This window comes from Rhamphochromis sp. 'chilingali' (genome assembly GCF_963969265.1).
Source record: "Rhamphochromis sp. 'chilingali' genome assembly, chromosome: 7".
Taxonomy (NCBI): domain Eukaryota; kingdom Metazoa; phylum Chordata; class Actinopteri; order Cichliformes; family Cichlidae; genus Rhamphochromis; species Rhamphochromis sp. 'chilingali'.
Genome location: NC_137934.1, coordinates 11,420,346 through 11,437,674, shown reverse-complemented (window position 1 = coordinate 11,437,674; position 17,329 = coordinate 11,420,346). Strand labels below are relative to the sequence as shown.

Below are 17,329 nucleotides of genomic sequence, written 5' to 3'. Positions count from 1 at the left end.
TCCATACTCATGCATCACTGCTGCGGCTCGGCTCTAAATGTAATTGAGGGAACTCTACATCTGTCCGCCTTTCCTTCTTAAAAGGAAAAATAAATAAAGAAGACGAGAAATAAAGGAGGTGAGAGAGAGAAAAGTCATGCAGTGTCCACCTTTATGCTGGATGTTGTGTATCTATTCACACCAGTACCCATTAAATAGCAATATAAAAACAGCTCAGGTCAGCCCTTCTTTGGCGCTGAGGCAGCTTTCAACACTACTACTACTATAGGCTACGCTTCAAATCAATGCCTAGACCAAAGCCCCCTTGCAGACACAGTTTTCCGTCAGTATGTATATTTCAGTCTTGACCCCTCTCCATCTGCTCCCCAAGTCTGTTTTTTTTTCTCTTCCTTTTATCCACGGAGTAATTTTTCTGTCTCCCACTGTTACTAGTTCACCTGAAGCCTTTTTTTCCTGAGAAGCTGAAAGAGCTTGCATAGCATTTTCAAATGAAGAGGAGGAATTTGCATTCTTTATTTCAAAAGTCTTCTTTTCACTTGCTGTCCAGCACCCTGCGTGCCAGCACTCTCACTATTTCATCTTCTCACTAATAGTTCATCCTGCACTTTGAGTTTTACTTTGGATTTGAGTTTTCTGTTTTTATCATTTTATTCACCTTTTCCAAAACATTTTATACCACAACACCTTTTGTTCTCAAAGAGCCAGACAGCCAGGAATTTAATGTGGAACTGAAAAATCAATGTAGCTCATACAATGCCACAAGGCATAATGAAAGGTGACTAGAAAGGTATCAGTGCTCTTGGCAGTTGGATACAGCCTGTTAAAATGGAACTAATTTCAGTTTTATGTCTTAATGCATTAGAGGGTGTCCATGTTGTGTGGACATTCAGCCAGGATATGCAACTGACACCTGGTTCAAGAACCCTCCCAGTGTCCCCTCTGGCCACTGACCACTGTGCTGATTGATCTTTACTCTGCAGTGACCTTGCATGAGTTCCCTGCTCAGCAGTCTTATCTGAAAATGTGAAGTTCTCACAGATGTGTGTCAGACATAAAATTACATTTAGGGCTTGTTTATCTTGTCTCACTTGTTTATCTTAGACCGCAGGGCAGCTATAAAATGCACCTGGATATGAGTCATCATGTATGTTTTAAACTGGCTTTCGTGCTGTCATGTATGTGTTAGCTTTAGCTGGCCTTAATCTCTTTTATCATATCTGACGGCTTGTATCACTTTTCTTTCCCTTTCTGCAGTTGGTGTTGGAAGCCCATAATGTTCCAGAACTCTCTGCAGGTGTCAACTGTACATTTGAGAACCTGGCTGAGATGAATGGCTTGGTGGAGGGAAATCGGATAAAGTGCTCCTCGCCCGCTGAAAAGGAAATGCCACGAATAATCGTTGACAAAGGTAAAAAAAAAAAAAAAAAAGAAGAAGAAGACTGGAGTCATCACGTATTAGATTAGGACTTGATTGACTCTCAGGTACATGCACATCTGGATATTCTCCCTTCTGTCAGAAGCATGCTTGTCCTAGGGCAATGAGTGTTCTGTGAATTTTTGTTTTCTCATTGCCATCAGTAACTCAGCAGGCCTTGAAGCACTGCCTTAGGATATGTTTAGTAATTGAATGAACATTAGTTATTTGTCTGAATGTGGGATTTTTCTTCTCGCCTACCTTAACATGAATACGCTCTAGAGGGAGTTACGGGACCCTAGTTAACCTCGGTGTAAAAAGCAGAAAATCACACTTCACAGCGTGGTTTTACTACAGCATTTCAGCTAACGTGTAGCCTAGAGATAATATAATCTCTGTGGACAGTTTCCCTGTGTACCACTGCCTTACTGATCGTTTTCATTTACATGGAGTTTTTCTTTTGATAACCCTGTCCTTCTCTCTCTTGGGTGGCCAAGCTTGTTCTAATTGAGAAAACTCCCATCTGGGAAGGTCTGTCTGCAGGCAGTTGATCCTTCACCAACACTTATGTGTCCTCGTGTTGAGATAATGAAATTGCCATCCCTTGATTTTTCTTTCTAAAAGAAGAAATAGAGAACAAAAAATATTAGGATTCGGCTGTAATGCTACCGTTTATGATGGAAAGGCTCTAAAGAAGATCTTTTCAACTGTTTGCGCGTCGTGCAAAAAAAGTAGTCTCTACATTGTTTATATAATGGATTCAAATGCAAAGATACACATTCGCGTTTTTCTTTATTCCTCGATTGCTCCAAGAACAGAAGAACAGAAGAATCACACATATATGTGCCTAACAGACATATGAAATCATTTCAATAAAGTTATCCACAGACAGACAGCACACATGTACATGTATAGCTGAAAGGGAGCCTGGGGGTGCTTTGGGGAATTTGAAGAAGAAAAAAAAAACGTTTGTTCAATGTTTGCTATGTCACATGTAAAGCTGGTAATGCTGCAGTCATGCAAACATTGATGTGCAAATATGTACTCTGAGTCATCCACAAATGATCCATACAACATTTCTCCCTACCAACTGCTTGTTACCCTCCACTCTCACAAACATATGGTTTTCCTGTTTTAGGGAGAGGAAACCATTCCAAGTGTTCGTGTCTTTTATCTTCAATTTTTACTAGTACTCATTAGTCTAAGCTCAGTTGAAAGAGGGAAAAGGGAGAGCGATGGATGAAGTGACGAGAGGCGGGGAGAGATAGTGTTAGCAGGCTTCAAGGTAACATTTAGGTGGCCTAATTAGGACAGATCCGTTGTCAGTGGTGCTTTACTGTGATTGATGAATGATTCCTCCTTTGTTGGAGAGATGGGGGACAGACACGAGGGAGACGAAGGAGTTGCAACATGGAAGGAAGTGAGGAGACCTGGGTAGAGAGAGAGAGCGAGGATGAGAGAGAGACACATAGGTAGTCTAGAAAGAGAGAGAGCGCATTTAGATGTGTGGATGGGCTGTTGAATTAAACATGAACTCCTTCATTAGTGCCAGACAAAAGGACACACCAAATACAGATGAGGCGCAAGCTCATGGACACGCACACTCGAACAGACACACACAAACACACACGTACTTTCCGTTTCATCTTCTTCTTCCTTTACCTTGTCAAAGACTCTCTCAAAGACTTTTCCAGGGGAATATTGTCCATCCCGAGGGATATGCGCCAACTTTTGTTTCTTGTAAGACGCCAGGAATAGGCAGAGTTAACCCAATAAAACCCTCTTCTTCTACTCTCTTTCTTTGCTAAGACATACTGCCTTTACCATTGCAACAAGCTGATCACCTGTAGCTCCTAGCAGTGCAGTCGTTTTCTTTTTCTTTAAAACGACATCTAACTCGACGTCGTAAAATGATATTTGAATAAGCGAATGAAATGATTATCATACAAGTGGTGTCGACCCCCTGCCTGTGCTGAAAGAGTAACGGTGACACTCTAACATTACCATTATAATACTGTTTTGTTTCTCCTACTTGTTTGAAGAGTTGAATGAAGCTGTCAATAACGGCTTCAAGTAACGTGTTCTGAAACAAAGGCAATTCCTCCTTCTGTTAGTTCTCATTGTTGTTGTCCTTGTCTTGTGTTTCTTTGTTTTGTTAGCAGAGTACAAAAGCTTTCTTCCTACCTCTGTGTATCAAACCGTTAATTTTGACTTTAATCTGTTTTCTCTAGGTGACCACCAGATCGTGCAGCTCTATCTCAAGTCCAAAGAGACCGGCCTGGCATTTGCAAATACAAGTTTTGTTTTCTACAATTGCAGTGTGCACAAATCGTAAGTTTATGTCTACTATTAGTTTCTAATTGCACTTCAGTGAGTGTATAAAACAATGCCAAAGTTATGTTGTATTAATATCTGGGGGGCCGAACTAAAGAGTCGAGGCATGCAGCACTTGCAATTAGTTTGTGTCTTGCTTCCTTGGCCTTTGGGGTGGCTCTGGATCAGGAAGTAGAGCAAGTCGTCTTCTTACTGAAAGGTTCATGGTTCAATCCTTGGCTGCCCCAGTCTGGGTGCCAAAATATCTTTGGGCAATAACCACAGGTTACTCCCAATGCATTCATTGTAGTGGGAATGTTTGGTAGAAAGTGTATATACGTAGACAACGTGAATGAGATATGTTGTCTAAAGTGCTTTGAGTGCTCTGTGAGGTCCAGTACATTTAAAACAGATACTTTGTTGCAAATCTAATTCCTCTATATTGTTGAAAAGCTGCCACAAACTATGTGCAGAATCCATTTGTGCACAGAAGTTGTTACATTGAGCTTTTGTACTTCAGTGCATTTGGTGCTGCTTAGTCCTAATTCAAAACTATGCTCTCCTTGTAGGTGTCTGTCATGTGTGAGTAGTCCCTACCAGTGCCACTGGTGTAAATACAGACATGACTGTACCCATGACCCTCGCACATGTTCCTTCCAGGAGGGTCGAGTGAAGAAGCCTGAGGTGAGTCCCAAACCGAGCATGAGATTAAAAGTTTGCATTGATTTTTGTTTTTATTTTCAACCTGTTCAGGTATTGAAACACATTGTAGCACCCAGAAGGTAGACGATGCCGGTGCTAGGCGGGATTGTAAAGATGTGCTGTCAGAATTGTTGTTTAAGCAGCTCTCAAGGGGGACCATGTTTTCTAGCATCACTTCTGTCTATAGATCTAAAGACTGTCAAATTACATCCCGTTAAGACATTGTCCACAAATCCTCAGATTTTACTGTTGCCCAGCTTCAGTCCAGCCTCTGGGTATTGAGCCAGCTAAGTTATAAAACATGGTGAAATAAATTGAGGGGAAATGTTTGGCTATGTGAGACTAATAGCCATCGGTGGAGGTTTTACATGCAAAAAGAGTTATGTTAAAAGGACTGAGACACCTTTCAGCTGTAGTGCTTCCATCTGGCATGAGCCTCTTGGCATGTCTCACTCTTGACTGCACATCAAAGGGCAGTGGAAGCTAATAAAACTGAGTCATTTCCACTTGCCCAACCCTATTCCCTGTGACAGCTTAGTCTGTGTGAATTATCAATAGTATTGGCAGCCAGTTCTATTCCCTTCGAAACAGAACCCACTGTAATTAGGCTGCTCTGCTGCAGAGGACAAGCCACTCACTGGATGGGGTACATTCAGTGAATGCCCCCAAAGCAGCCACTCCCCATCCTGTGAGAGAGAGGCTTCATGCTGATTTAGAGTGGCTGCAGCAGTAGTAGCTTTTAGGGCAAAGCGGCGAGGTAAAGGAAATTTAGGGGATGTCCCCGTGATTTGGGCCTGTGGGTACATTATTCCACGGGTATCTGCATTTCTCTGTATTTTTATGTGTATATACAGTGTGTGGCTGTCTTTGGCCTGTCTGTTTGCTGACAATTCGCAGTGGCTTTCAGGGGGAGGGTTTTACAGGGAGTGAGTGGCCTGTTAATCTTAGCCTGAGGTGAGCTATGATGAAGATCACTAGTGCTCATGTCTAGGTTGGCAGACGCCGCACGACGGGCAGGGACAAGCTTAGCCAGATTGTCTCCTTTGATGAGCAGTCTGCTCTCGATTGTGTTATTCCACCCGTGTTTCCCCCGAGCCATTCAACCTGCTCAGACGATATTATTTTCTTTTTCCGCCGTTTCCATTATCCTTTTGAACCTTCTGCTTAGTTAGGCCCAAGCGTGAGTCTTTGCAGGTTTACTTTTCCAATTAGCTCAGGCGCCGGTGGTCAATATTGACTCTGGATAATAACGCGTGAATCCTCTCCTATTGTGTTGCTGACTAAAAGAAAACCATAAATAAAGCAAGGCGGATTTTGGTATTAGCACATTAATGACATCCTTTTTTTGACATGTTGTTTCAAAAAAGACAGGTGTTTTGCAGGCTTAATGACTTTTAATTTGCTTTTAATTAACCCCTCAAATCCAGGGTCATGTTTTTTTTCTGCTGGCCTTTTGGTGGGCTTTTTGAATTAACAGACACACAGTTCTACAAGCTTGATAGCATGCACACTCACATACAGCCATAGAAGATTTTTCAGATTTCACAAAAGGCATCAAGTCAACTTTGCTCTGAAACGGGATGGCCTCTTACTGCAGCACATGAATTTTTGTGTACTATTACAATTAGGGGATTTCAGGAAGTGATCTGAATAATCCCCTAACTCTATGCTAATGATCGAGCCAGGCAAATCTCCCTACTGGTTGAGCTTGTTGTTAGTATGCATCGGAGGACAGCGTTAAAGCCCAGCCTGGGTGTACGGTGAATGCCTTTTTATTCATGCCAGCAATGATATGGGCACACGGATCAGACATTTGCCTGTTGGCACATTAACTAAGGGCGTGTCCCTGTTTACCCTCCACACATGTCAGGGACTTAGCCATCATTCTGATGAGTCTCAGTGACAAAGGACGTGCTTGCAGCTTCATTCAGTTTCACTGTAGAAAGAGCCAACAGTCATTTCCAACCTCTGCAGCATTGACGTGAATAGGTTGTGTTTAGCCAGTGAACAATATTTGTTTTCCTACATATTTAGCTCTGTTTCATCTCTCCTCCCTAATTCACACATGGTCTCACCTAAAGACACTGATGAAACTGGGGACACTTCCTGTTCTCTTTGTCTGATGAAAACCACAGGGGGATATTTCCCCCTCTTCTTCCTCCGTCTATAACACAGCATGTTCATATCCTGAGTCTCTGTCAAGCCTTACCCTAATATATTCAGTTGGTAGGAAGATGCAAAAAACACACAAATATTAATGTTACCAAAGATGTATCACTATCTCCTGGCACATAAAGCATCCTTGTCCTTTGTTGTTGTTTGATTATTTGCTTCTTGACTGCGTGATCAATGCCATAGACTTTATTTACTAGGAAATTATTGATCAAGTGATCAGGATAATGTTATTAAAGAACCTAAATGCCAATTGTAATAGCTATTAGTTGCCAATATTAGACAGAAATGGTAGCGCGAGGTGCTTTGGTTCAATTCATGGACAAATCAATGCCATGCACACGCACTGACTGTTGAGGACCAGTTTGAGCATTTGCAGAGAAAAGAGGAAAAATGGATATGCGAAAATCGAGAATGAAAGCAAATGAAACAAAGTTGAAAAGAAAATTACAGAAAGGCGCTGAAAGTGAAAGTTTAAAGAGGTAAGATCTGAAAAATACGGGAATAAAAAAGGCACAATAACAAGAAACAGAAGCAGTCAGATGATCATAGAGGCTTTAAACAAACCCCTGAAGTTAGGGAAATTTATTCGGAAATGGCAAACAGAGAAATGATTACCAACAATGTGTTTTAAGATCTGGGCTGACAGATGAAGTTAGTCTTCCTACCATAGTTGTACATGTACGTACTTTACCTTATTTTCATTGTTGTTTTTTACAATCAACATTATAACTTAACTAACTTTAGTTTTTTGTTGTTAATGATGAAACAAAGTGGTTTGGATGAAGCCCTGATTACTTGTTTTTTATTCCTCTGTGGGATGTGCTTCAGTGCTGCTTCTGTATTCTGAAATATGAACATTTGGTTTATTGAGTTGAATGTTTTCATAACCTGGAAAATGATGAAAAAACACATTTTAATAAATCCTAACAGTTCTTAAAAACAAATGGATGCAAATGCAGAGAGGAGGAAAAAATAACAGATATAGTAGGGGAAAAAAGGAACCAGTTATTTGGGAAAACTTTAAGGCAATGAAGGAATGGATGGTGGGATAAAAACAGGGATGAGAAACGAGTGAAGAGCAGAGAACGTGGAGAGTGTCTTTGCCCGAGGCTCTGTTGGATATGATAAAACAGAGGCTTGTTAAGGGGAGCTCTTGGTAACCACTAAGTGTGTGTGCGCATGTATAAAAACTTAAGATCCTCTTCATCTTCACACCTTGCACTTCTATAATTATGTCTGTCTCTCTCTCTTTCTGTCTCTCTCTCAGTCTCCCTCCCTCCTTAGCTTCAAACTATGCCAAGGGCTTTTACATTCACAGCTCCCATTCTGCTTCCTACTCTCTGTCACTTTCCCTATCTCCACCCATCCACACCTCCCACGAGGCTCTAATTATCAGATCTAAGTAGGTCCCAAAGAAGAAAAGGAGTCAGAAAAGAGGGAGGGCAATCAGCGAGAGAGTTGATAAGAGAAATGAGAAGGGTCAGTGAGATAGATCAAACAGCACAGGATGCGTTTAGAGAGATAGAAATGAAGGAGGGAAAAAGCATTACTGAGAATCAGAGGTGAGGTTAAAGAAAACATCGAGGCGGCGATGGAGACGGGAAGAATGAAGAGTTATTACATATTTGTGGGGAGAGGCGCCGACTTTTTTCAAACGTCTTAGCTTATTATGTTGTTATGATGAGTCATGCTATTGACAGATACTCTCCTTAGTGATTTACTGCAAGTGTTTGATTACATGACTGGAAGAGTGTCAGTGAAGCTCCCGGCACCACACGCGCACCGACAGACACATAAAGTAAAACACATACAGTTAAGCAGCTAGTTCAATCCACATCAAAGTGTAGTTTGTAGTTCCCATCTCTCCCACTTTAATATTCCCCCTTTAAAAAAAAAAAAAAAAAAAAGCCCTCCAAAAACTTCTACTTGTCTCTACACATGCAGATATTTTCAGTGAAATATGTCCTGGATTTTAAGATCCCCACAAATACACAATATGTTCACGTAATTAAATTTAGGAAAAACAACAGCAACATCTCTTTCCAGAAATTGTTTTCCTGTTGTTCTAAATAATCCATTTAACATGCTGTCAGTAGTTTTCACGGGGAACTAGAAAACTGGAAATAATTATTCTGAGCCACTGGAAAAGCTTCCTTTGCATTTAGTTAGTGTAATTTGTAAATTATGCGAGCGCCACAAATTAATTTAACCCCTGATTTATTGGATTGCAGTGGGAATCTGAGTAAAATAACTACTGATTTCCTTTCTTCTTTCATGGAACCTGTAATTCGAACCCCACTTATAGGTACGGCTTTGAAAGAGTGCAAAGTTTTCTGTCATTGTCTGCCATTTATGATTTGTATGTGTTTATATGTATGAATGTATTTGTCTGTGAATCTGCATTTCCTCCCCTGCTATTTGGTGCACCTCAGTCATTGAGCTAGACAAGGAAACAATAAATACACAGACATTAAACCTACCTAACACTGACATAAATCTCAACAGCAACAGCAAGCATCACTGCCAGCAGCATGAGCATCTCTAGCCAGCTAGGGGATATGCATGTGTTTGTCCAAACCAATAAAAGCCCACTTGGCCTCAGGAAGAGCTGGCAGTGATCGTACTGTTATACAAGTGTGTCTGAGTGTGTATGTGTACATACAAATATGAAAAATTAGAGCTAAGTAGCAAAAAACACAGACTACCACCATTATACACACTGCCTCGGTTGTAATTTCACTTCCGCATGGTGCATTTATAATCGGTATTTAAGCGAGATTTATGTATTTCTCCTTTTTCATGTTTATCTCTTCTGTCACAAAATATGATGTTTATTTAAAGGTGGTTAGGGAGGTTTTTTTGACTTCAACATACACGATGAATGATACCTCACAAATCTCTCAAAGAATACAGGGCTTGGTTGTGAGGTTATACAGGGAGTGCAGAATTATTAGGCAAGTTGTATTTTTGAGGAATAATTTTATTATTGAACAACAACCATGTTCTCAATGAACCCAAAAAACTCATTAATATCAAAGCTGAATGTTTTTGGAAGTAGTTTTTAGTTTGTTTTTAGTTTTAGCTATTTTAGGGGGATATCTGTGTGTGCAGGTGACTATTACTGTGCATAATTATTAGGCAACTTAACAAAAAACAAATATATACCCATTTCAATTATTTATTTTTACCAGTGAAACCAATATAACATCTCCACATTCACAAATATACGTTTCTGACATTCAAAAACAAAACAATAACAAATCAGCGACAAAAAAAGCCACCTTTCTTTGCAAGGACACTCAAAAGCCTGCCATCCATGGATTCTGTCAGTGTTTTGATCTGTTCACCATCAACATTGCGTGCAGCAATGTGGAGTACTTGGACGCGTGTGATGGAGCATTGTCCTGCATGAAAATCATGTTTTTCTTGAAGGATGCAGACTTCTTCCTGTACCACTGCTTGAAGAAGGTGTCTTCCAGGAACTGGCAATAGGACTGGGAGTTGAGCTTGACTCCATCCTCAACCCGAAAAGGCCCCACAAGCTCATCTTTGATGATACCAGCCCAAACCAGTACTCCACCTCCACCTTGCTGGCGTCTGAGTCGGACTGGAGCTCTCTGCCCTTTACCAATCCAGCCACGGGCCCATCCATCTGGCCCATCAAGACTCACTCTCATTTCATCAGTCCATAAAACCTTAGAAAAACCAGTCTTGAGATATTTCTTGGCCCAGTCTTGACGTTTCAGCTTGTGTGTCTTGTTCAGTGGTGGTCGTCTTTCAGCCTTTCTTACCTTGGCCATGTCTCTGAGTATTGCACACCTTGTGCTTTTGGGCACTCCAGTGATGTTGCAGCTCTGAAATATGGCCAAACTGGTGGCAAGTGGCATCTTGGCAGCTGCACGCTTGACTTTTCTCAGTTCATGGGCAGTTATTTTGCGCCTTGGTTTTTCCACACGCTTCTTGTGACCCTGTTGACTATTTTGAATGAAACACTTGATTGTTCGATGATCACGCTTCAGAAGCTTTGCAATTTTGAGACTGCTGCATCCCTCTGCAAGATATCTCACTATTTTTGACTTTTCTGAGCCTGTCAAGTCCTTCTTTTGACCCATTTTGCCAAAGGAAAGGACGTTGCCTAATAATTATGCACACCTGATATAGGCTGTTGATGTCATTAGACCACACCCCTTCTCATTACAGAGATGCACATCACCTAATATGCTTAATTGGTAGTAGGCTTTTGAGCCTATACAGCTTGGAGTAAGACAACATGCATGAAGAGGATGAAGTGGACAAAATACTCATTTGCCTAATAATTCTGCACTCCCTGTATTGTAATGTGGAAAGTCAACTTCGAAAGATTTCAACCTCCACAGAGACTATTTTCTTCTTTTTCCACCATTTCCATTATGTCACTTTAAAAAAAGGAAAAAAATCTACATTTGTTTGAGAGTCACACAACCTCCAGTCTGTGCTGTTGGCAAACAGATGTACTATACTTCATCGCATTGAGAAAATGTAATGAAATATAGCAATTAGTCAATTTTTTATGAGTTTTCTGCTATGCTCGGGTCCTATTCTGCTATACTACTATAAATTTCATATTAGGCTGTTGTTAGCTGGTTGCCAGACAGTGTAATGACATCACGGTGTATCATCTGTATCATAATATTCAACTTTTGAGGAAATTAATTTGATTTTGTTTTCACAAAATGAAAATAAAGTGCTTCTTCAAGTGTTATATGTGTATAAATACACTTATATGTCCTATACTCGGTTATTTTGGCTCATTGACTTTAAGGCAATTATGATATCATAATATCTGATATGGATAAGAACCTTTAGTGGCCTGGATACCTGTGTGAAAGAGTGGTTGGTCAACTTTTTATTATATAGTGCAGTGCGGTGAGCTTGTATGCATGAGCCTCTAGACCAAGGCTCACAGTACAGGTTTGAATCTGCTGATTATGTAATGATTTTGCAGAAGCAAGTCCTTTTCAACCAACTTTTAATGTAAAGAGACATTTTCTTCTAATCTTTTCATCAATCTGAAAGGATAGATTTTCACCTTTAATGTTTTATCCAGATTTCAACAATGTTTTAATGTCTGGCAAAGACATTAAAGTTTTTCAGTCTTTTCAGCAGCAATGCATATTTTTGATCAAAATGCAATTTAACCATTCTACTAAAGTGGAAAACTAGTTCAGTCCATAACATTTTTAGTTGATGACATTCATTTTATACTGTAATGTGATTTTGTTTTTGTACATACAGTAAAATTTCTGTTAACCTTAGTCTACACGCATGTGCAAAAGAAGGGGAATTTTGCTCATCTCAAACACCACGGTGCAATTTAACTGCGCTTGCATGCATGCATCTATTTCCTGTGATGTTTGCGTGTGTGAAATCCTGTCTCCTCGTCATCATATGCGGCTATCAGTGTTCATTTGTGTCTTGAAAATTCAGCATAAGTCCCTGTGTTAAGTCATACTCGGGTGCTTTCCATGCCTTCATTTCCACAAACCAGATCAAATTCATTGTCCCCCATTGTTCAAGTGTATTAACTGGAAGAGACATGATTAAAAATGGATTGCATCTCTCTTTGCTCTCCCACTCATTTTCATTCACCAAATATGACCCTTCGTTCTTAGGAAAATGAGATTTGGAAGAGCAAACACGCATGCACCGCAACTTCCTTCCTCTCCTTCACTGCTGAACTCCCTCACCCTGTGTGTCATTTATCTATAATGACTTTGTGAATAGTGTCACAGAGCGTTCCCCTCTCTCACCACACAGCTATCCAGTCAGTCACTCACTTAGCCTAACCCAATCAAGTGGCTTTTAATGAACTTCAAACAAGTGTTATCACCCGGTTCAACGTGCGCTATGCTTCACTCCCCCCAGCTCCATCCGCGTGGGGGCTCACCTTATCTGCTCTCCCTCTTTTTACCGTCTTTTCTTCTCCTTCTTTGACATGCTAAAGCCCGTCCTGTCACATACACTTAACGGTGTTTTTTCCCCCCCATTGCTGTGTTCTTTTGTTGTTCTTCTCCTTCATTTGACCAATTTTGCCATCTCTTTCTCTCTATTTCAACTACCCTTCAGAGAAAATAGTACTTAGGGAAGCGCTGTTCTTCATTTTCTCTCTTTACCCTGCTTTACCACCCATTTTACCTTTAACTTCTGGTTGTCAGTCACTTTCCTGTTCTCCTGATAATGCTTTTTGTTTCAGTTATCCTCTGTGGTCTTTGCCTTTCCTTTTCTGTCCACCCCTTCCCCTCTCCTCACCTGTTCTCTTTTTCTCCTCTTCATCCTTCAGGCGAGTCATAGGTGCTCTATATTTAACCCGCTAGTCACACCTGAATTGATTGGCTGTTAATTTTAGACCTCCAATTGCTAAGTGACTTTTACCTCTGTCTTGGTCTTCCCCTTTCTCTGTTATTTTTTTTCACCTAACATGGGCACAAGTATCACAGAAAAAAATCACAAATTTTCCACAGCAGACCCTAGATTTTGAAAAGGAAATGCACAAATTCAAACTCAGAGCTCATAGTCTATCAGAATAAGTACCTTTTTTGTTATATCATTAATGCTCCTCTCCTGTGGGTAATGACATTAGAGTACCTATTGACCTTCACTCGTTGAATGTGAGCAGGCCACGGGCCTGTAGGAAACACAGCTGACCTCTACTCAACAGAAAATCGAACAAATAAAAGCACTAAACACTGAAAATATACTGAAGTGTCATTAAATTAAACTAATGTTTGTGAAGTACTGTTAGGTGGTATGCTATCTAGTGAGATAAATGATAAGTGTGAATGTCTCTGTGAATTTGCAGCTCATTGTGTGTTAGTCAGATTTTAGGAAATGCCCTGATGCAAGCAGCAACTTTCCTTACTGCCTAATAAAAAAATTAAACCGATTTAAATTGTTTTCTTTTTATTCACATCATGAAAAACAGCATAGGTATGAACTTTTTTTGCAAAAAACAGTCCTATAAGCAAGACTGGGCTAGCCTTGCAGGAGATCAGTGCTGCATTTGACCCCAATGATGGGAAAGAGTGACACATCTTACTGGGAATATCAAGAGAACCAAAAGGACAAAAAAAAAAACGACTTTCACTCCAAAACCAAAAAACTATTTTGGTCTCTGTGGGTAGCTAGCCTATGCATTTGCACTTTTCATCCAGATATGGGAGTTGAGGGATTTTGATTGGCAGGTGTCTCAACACAGTCAGCTATAACTTGTTGGTGTTTGCTAATTGAAGTTGATGGACCTGTGCACTGTGTTTGTGGTCTCGGTTCCTTTTTGAAGAATGTTTAATGGGATAATTTGGCAAAAGAGATATCCTTCTCTTTCAGTTTTGCTGACAGATATTTTAGGATTTTACTGGTTATTAATTAGCAGGCGTGTTTCTCTTACTTGTGAATCCATGTTTTTAAAAAGCTTTCATTCATCTTTCATATGGTCTGTGGATTAAATGAAGTGCAAGTCACTTTAAGACAGTGCTTACACTGCAGAAATCAACTGCACTTCTAACAACAGTGAAGTGGAGAATGCATTTGAATCAAAATATACAAAAGGCTTACTTAAGCAAAAGCTCAACAGCGACACTGTTGGATCTCTTTGAGTAATGAGGTTTTATTTGCAATTTGGCATTAGACCCACTGACCACCTTTCTTGTTTCTCTGCTGCTTTGCCTCCAGGGGTGTCCCCAGTTGCTGCCTGCAGAAAGGATACTGGTGCCTGTCAATGTGGTGAAGCCCATCACCCTACGGGCTAAAAACCTTCCTCAGCCACAGTCTGGACAGAGGGGTTACGAGTGTTTGCTCACCATCCAAGGAAACGAGCACCGGGTTCCTGCCCTGCGCTTCAACAGCTCCTCGGTGCAGTGTCAAAACACATCGGTGAGAAGAGTCTGTCTGTGGGTGTCTGTGTGTTTTCAGTGTCGCAGCTTGTGTGACATATTATCCTTGACCACCACCCACCTACACCTATCTTTGTACAGATGGCCCATGTCTGCAAACTTTTTCTATAAAAGTTAGATTACCTATAAAAGATGTTTTTGCAATCTCTCTCCTTCACATACAGCCACATGCACACACTGATTCCAGCTGAGGGATTTTTGGTCTTCCAGCTAGACAGGTGGTAGATGAGATAAGTGCCTAACTTTGTCTCTAGCTGCAATGATTCTCCATTCACTGACTGAATAATGCATTGACAGGAACGAAGGATGAGCATGAAAAAGGCTTTATGCTGGTCTTGATGCTAATTGTCTGTTGATACAATAACATCCCATCTTCCTGTCTATCTTCATCACTCGAAGTGTGTATGTCAGTAAAGATGACTGTGGGATTTGTGCGCATAATCACTGCACATTCCAAATATTGTACTTTGATTGAGCTGTGAAGGAGGGAAACTGTAATTTAGCAGAAAATGATGATTCCTGCACCAACCCTCCATTCTGCTAGTGTTACAGAACCAAATGAAAAATAATCTCTCAATGCTCGCTGGTGTGTATAGTGTGCGTTTGTGAGTTTAAAGCATGTGTGTTTGAGTTTGTGTGTGTATTTTCACTGTGCGCGCGTGTGCACATGTGTACAGCAACTTGTTGAGGATGGATTTTTGCATTTTCAAAAAAGTATTTTGATACCACAGGCTTTTTCAAACTTAGAGAGAAACAGTTAAGACTTTGTATCTCTCATTTGCTTTTCCCATGTCTCTTCCTTCCCTCTCTGGTTGCTATGGTGATAGTATTTCTATGATGGGATGGAGATGAGCAGTCTTCCCGTGGAGCTGACCGTCATCTGGAACGGAGATTTCAGCATCGACAACCCCGCCCACAACAAAGGTAAGCATGCACAGATGCATGAGCATCTGTGTAGGCACAGGCACACACATGTGCATACATGCACATCCACACACGGACACACGCACACGCATATCAGCTCTTTCCATATTTCTCGTAGTATCATAGAAGAACATATTGAGTTCACAGTCTCTTACAAACTCACTTAAACACACATGTGCATGCACACATAGACACACTCCAAAGCTGCTGCTTCCCCATTGTTGCCCTTGGAGCCCATCTCCATGGCAACAGGCGGGTGGTGTGCTGAGGTGCAGCATCCATTCCCTGATGTTGCCATGTAGTGGTTAACTTTACCACATCCTCTCATACGCTTTCGTTTTGTCTCCCCGTCTGCCTGTCCAGCACATCACTGTTGTCTTTTTGTCTTTTTTTAAACTCTCTAAATTTAGTTTTCTCACTACCGTTCAAACATAATGTCCCCCAATTCTGCTGTTTCTATTATTTTGACACCTCTCTATGAGTTTGGCAATCTTTCAGTCTCCGTCTCCACTGCCTCTCTCCTTTATTTTATTCATTCAGTAAAGCGCACTGACATAAATTTCACTTCAGCCAGGACCACTATAGGCATAAAAGAGAGTATTTCTATCTGTAGTCATTCTTATTTTGTGGTATGGCTCTGTTCTCTGTCCCAGAAATTGGAAGAGCAAATGCAAAAAAACCTTTGCATCATATACAAAACAAATGAGAAAACATCAATGACAAAAAATGTGGCATTAAGTTAGAAACAGCATGAGAGATGCTATAAGGCATGTTGCAAAGTGGCTTGCAGATGGTCAGTAACCGTGGGTGGGTTAAAGCAGCTTAAAAATCACCAACTAGATGTTTAAATTGGTATCAGGTGAAGCCATCAGCTGGTGTGAAGCACTGAGCTCAGCTGTTTTACTATGACTGTAACTGAACTTGCTTTTAGGGCCTGTCTGATATAACACTAACTACTAAGCTCTAGTAAAGAAATTACATTTATTATTTCTTTCTCTATATGTAGAGAACAGGGGAGTACATTACATTTCTCTATTATTATTATTATTATTTCAACCTTTCTTAGTTTTTTTATGTCCAACCTTTCATCCTTTCATGGTATATCAGCACTGGGTTTTTAAGAATTCAGGATTCAGCTGCTGAGCTTGATTCAGTTTGGCCACTGACAATCCACCACTTTAAGTGATTCATGCTGGGGGTTATACTACTCTGACAGGAAAACAGCTTATTTTAACCAAAGGCAGTGGAGTCAGGCATAAGAAGCATGTTGTTAAAATGTGTATTATATGCCAAAATGACACTGTGCTGTAAGGCAAAGTTTGTAGAGTGTTTGTGTGTGTTTCTGGTTGTGTGCATGAGTGTCTGAGTCAAATGTGCTCTACAAAACATATCCTTAAGCATAACTGCAGAATCAAAGAAGCAACAGAAGTTAGAGAACCTTGAACTAGAGACTCCTCCACTACTCTCTTCCTTCCTTTGTTTGCTTGTGGAGGAAGAGGCCTATAGGGCTTTTTAAAAAATTTAGTTATTTTTTGATGGGCAGATCACATACAAAATTAATGGCAATTAAAAAGAAAATGGTTGCTCTGTTGCCATGGAGATGATATGTTAAATGTGCGGTGGGTGAGGAGTGGCAGGCGGCAGTAGTGTAGGAAACTCAGAGGCAGGGTGGGATGCCTAGGGAGTGTGTAGAGATGATGATGGAGCGATAATGAGACAAAGATGTCAACAAATGTCTATCATAATATTCAGTTTATTTATTATTTTTTTGCATTGTTCAAACAGCTTTATGTAGATGTTGAGTGATTTGGGTAAACTATAAAACAGTTTCTTTTGTGTTTTGAAGTCTTTTGTTACTTTATTTGATTTTTGC

The 17,329-nt window shown here is 40.5% G+C and overlaps 1 protein-coding gene across 1 annotated transcript in view; it reads left to right on the top strand.

Moving 5' to 3' along the window:
- plxna4 (plexin A4) overlaps positions 1-17,329 on the top strand; it is a 259,476-nt gene that overhangs the window by 181,512 nt on the left and 60,635 nt on the right. The window contains exons 7-11 of the mRNA XM_080885989.1: positions 1,255-1,408; positions 3,646-3,745; positions 4,297-4,411; positions 14,312-14,512; positions 15,360-15,456. Of these exons, the coding sequence (XP_080742115.1) occupies positions 1,255-1,408; positions 3,646-3,745; positions 4,297-4,411; positions 14,312-14,512; positions 15,360-15,456 (667 nt within the window). The remainder of the gene's footprint in view (positions 1-1,254; positions 1,409-3,645; positions 3,746-4,296; positions 4,412-14,311; positions 14,513-15,359; positions 15,457-17,329) is intronic.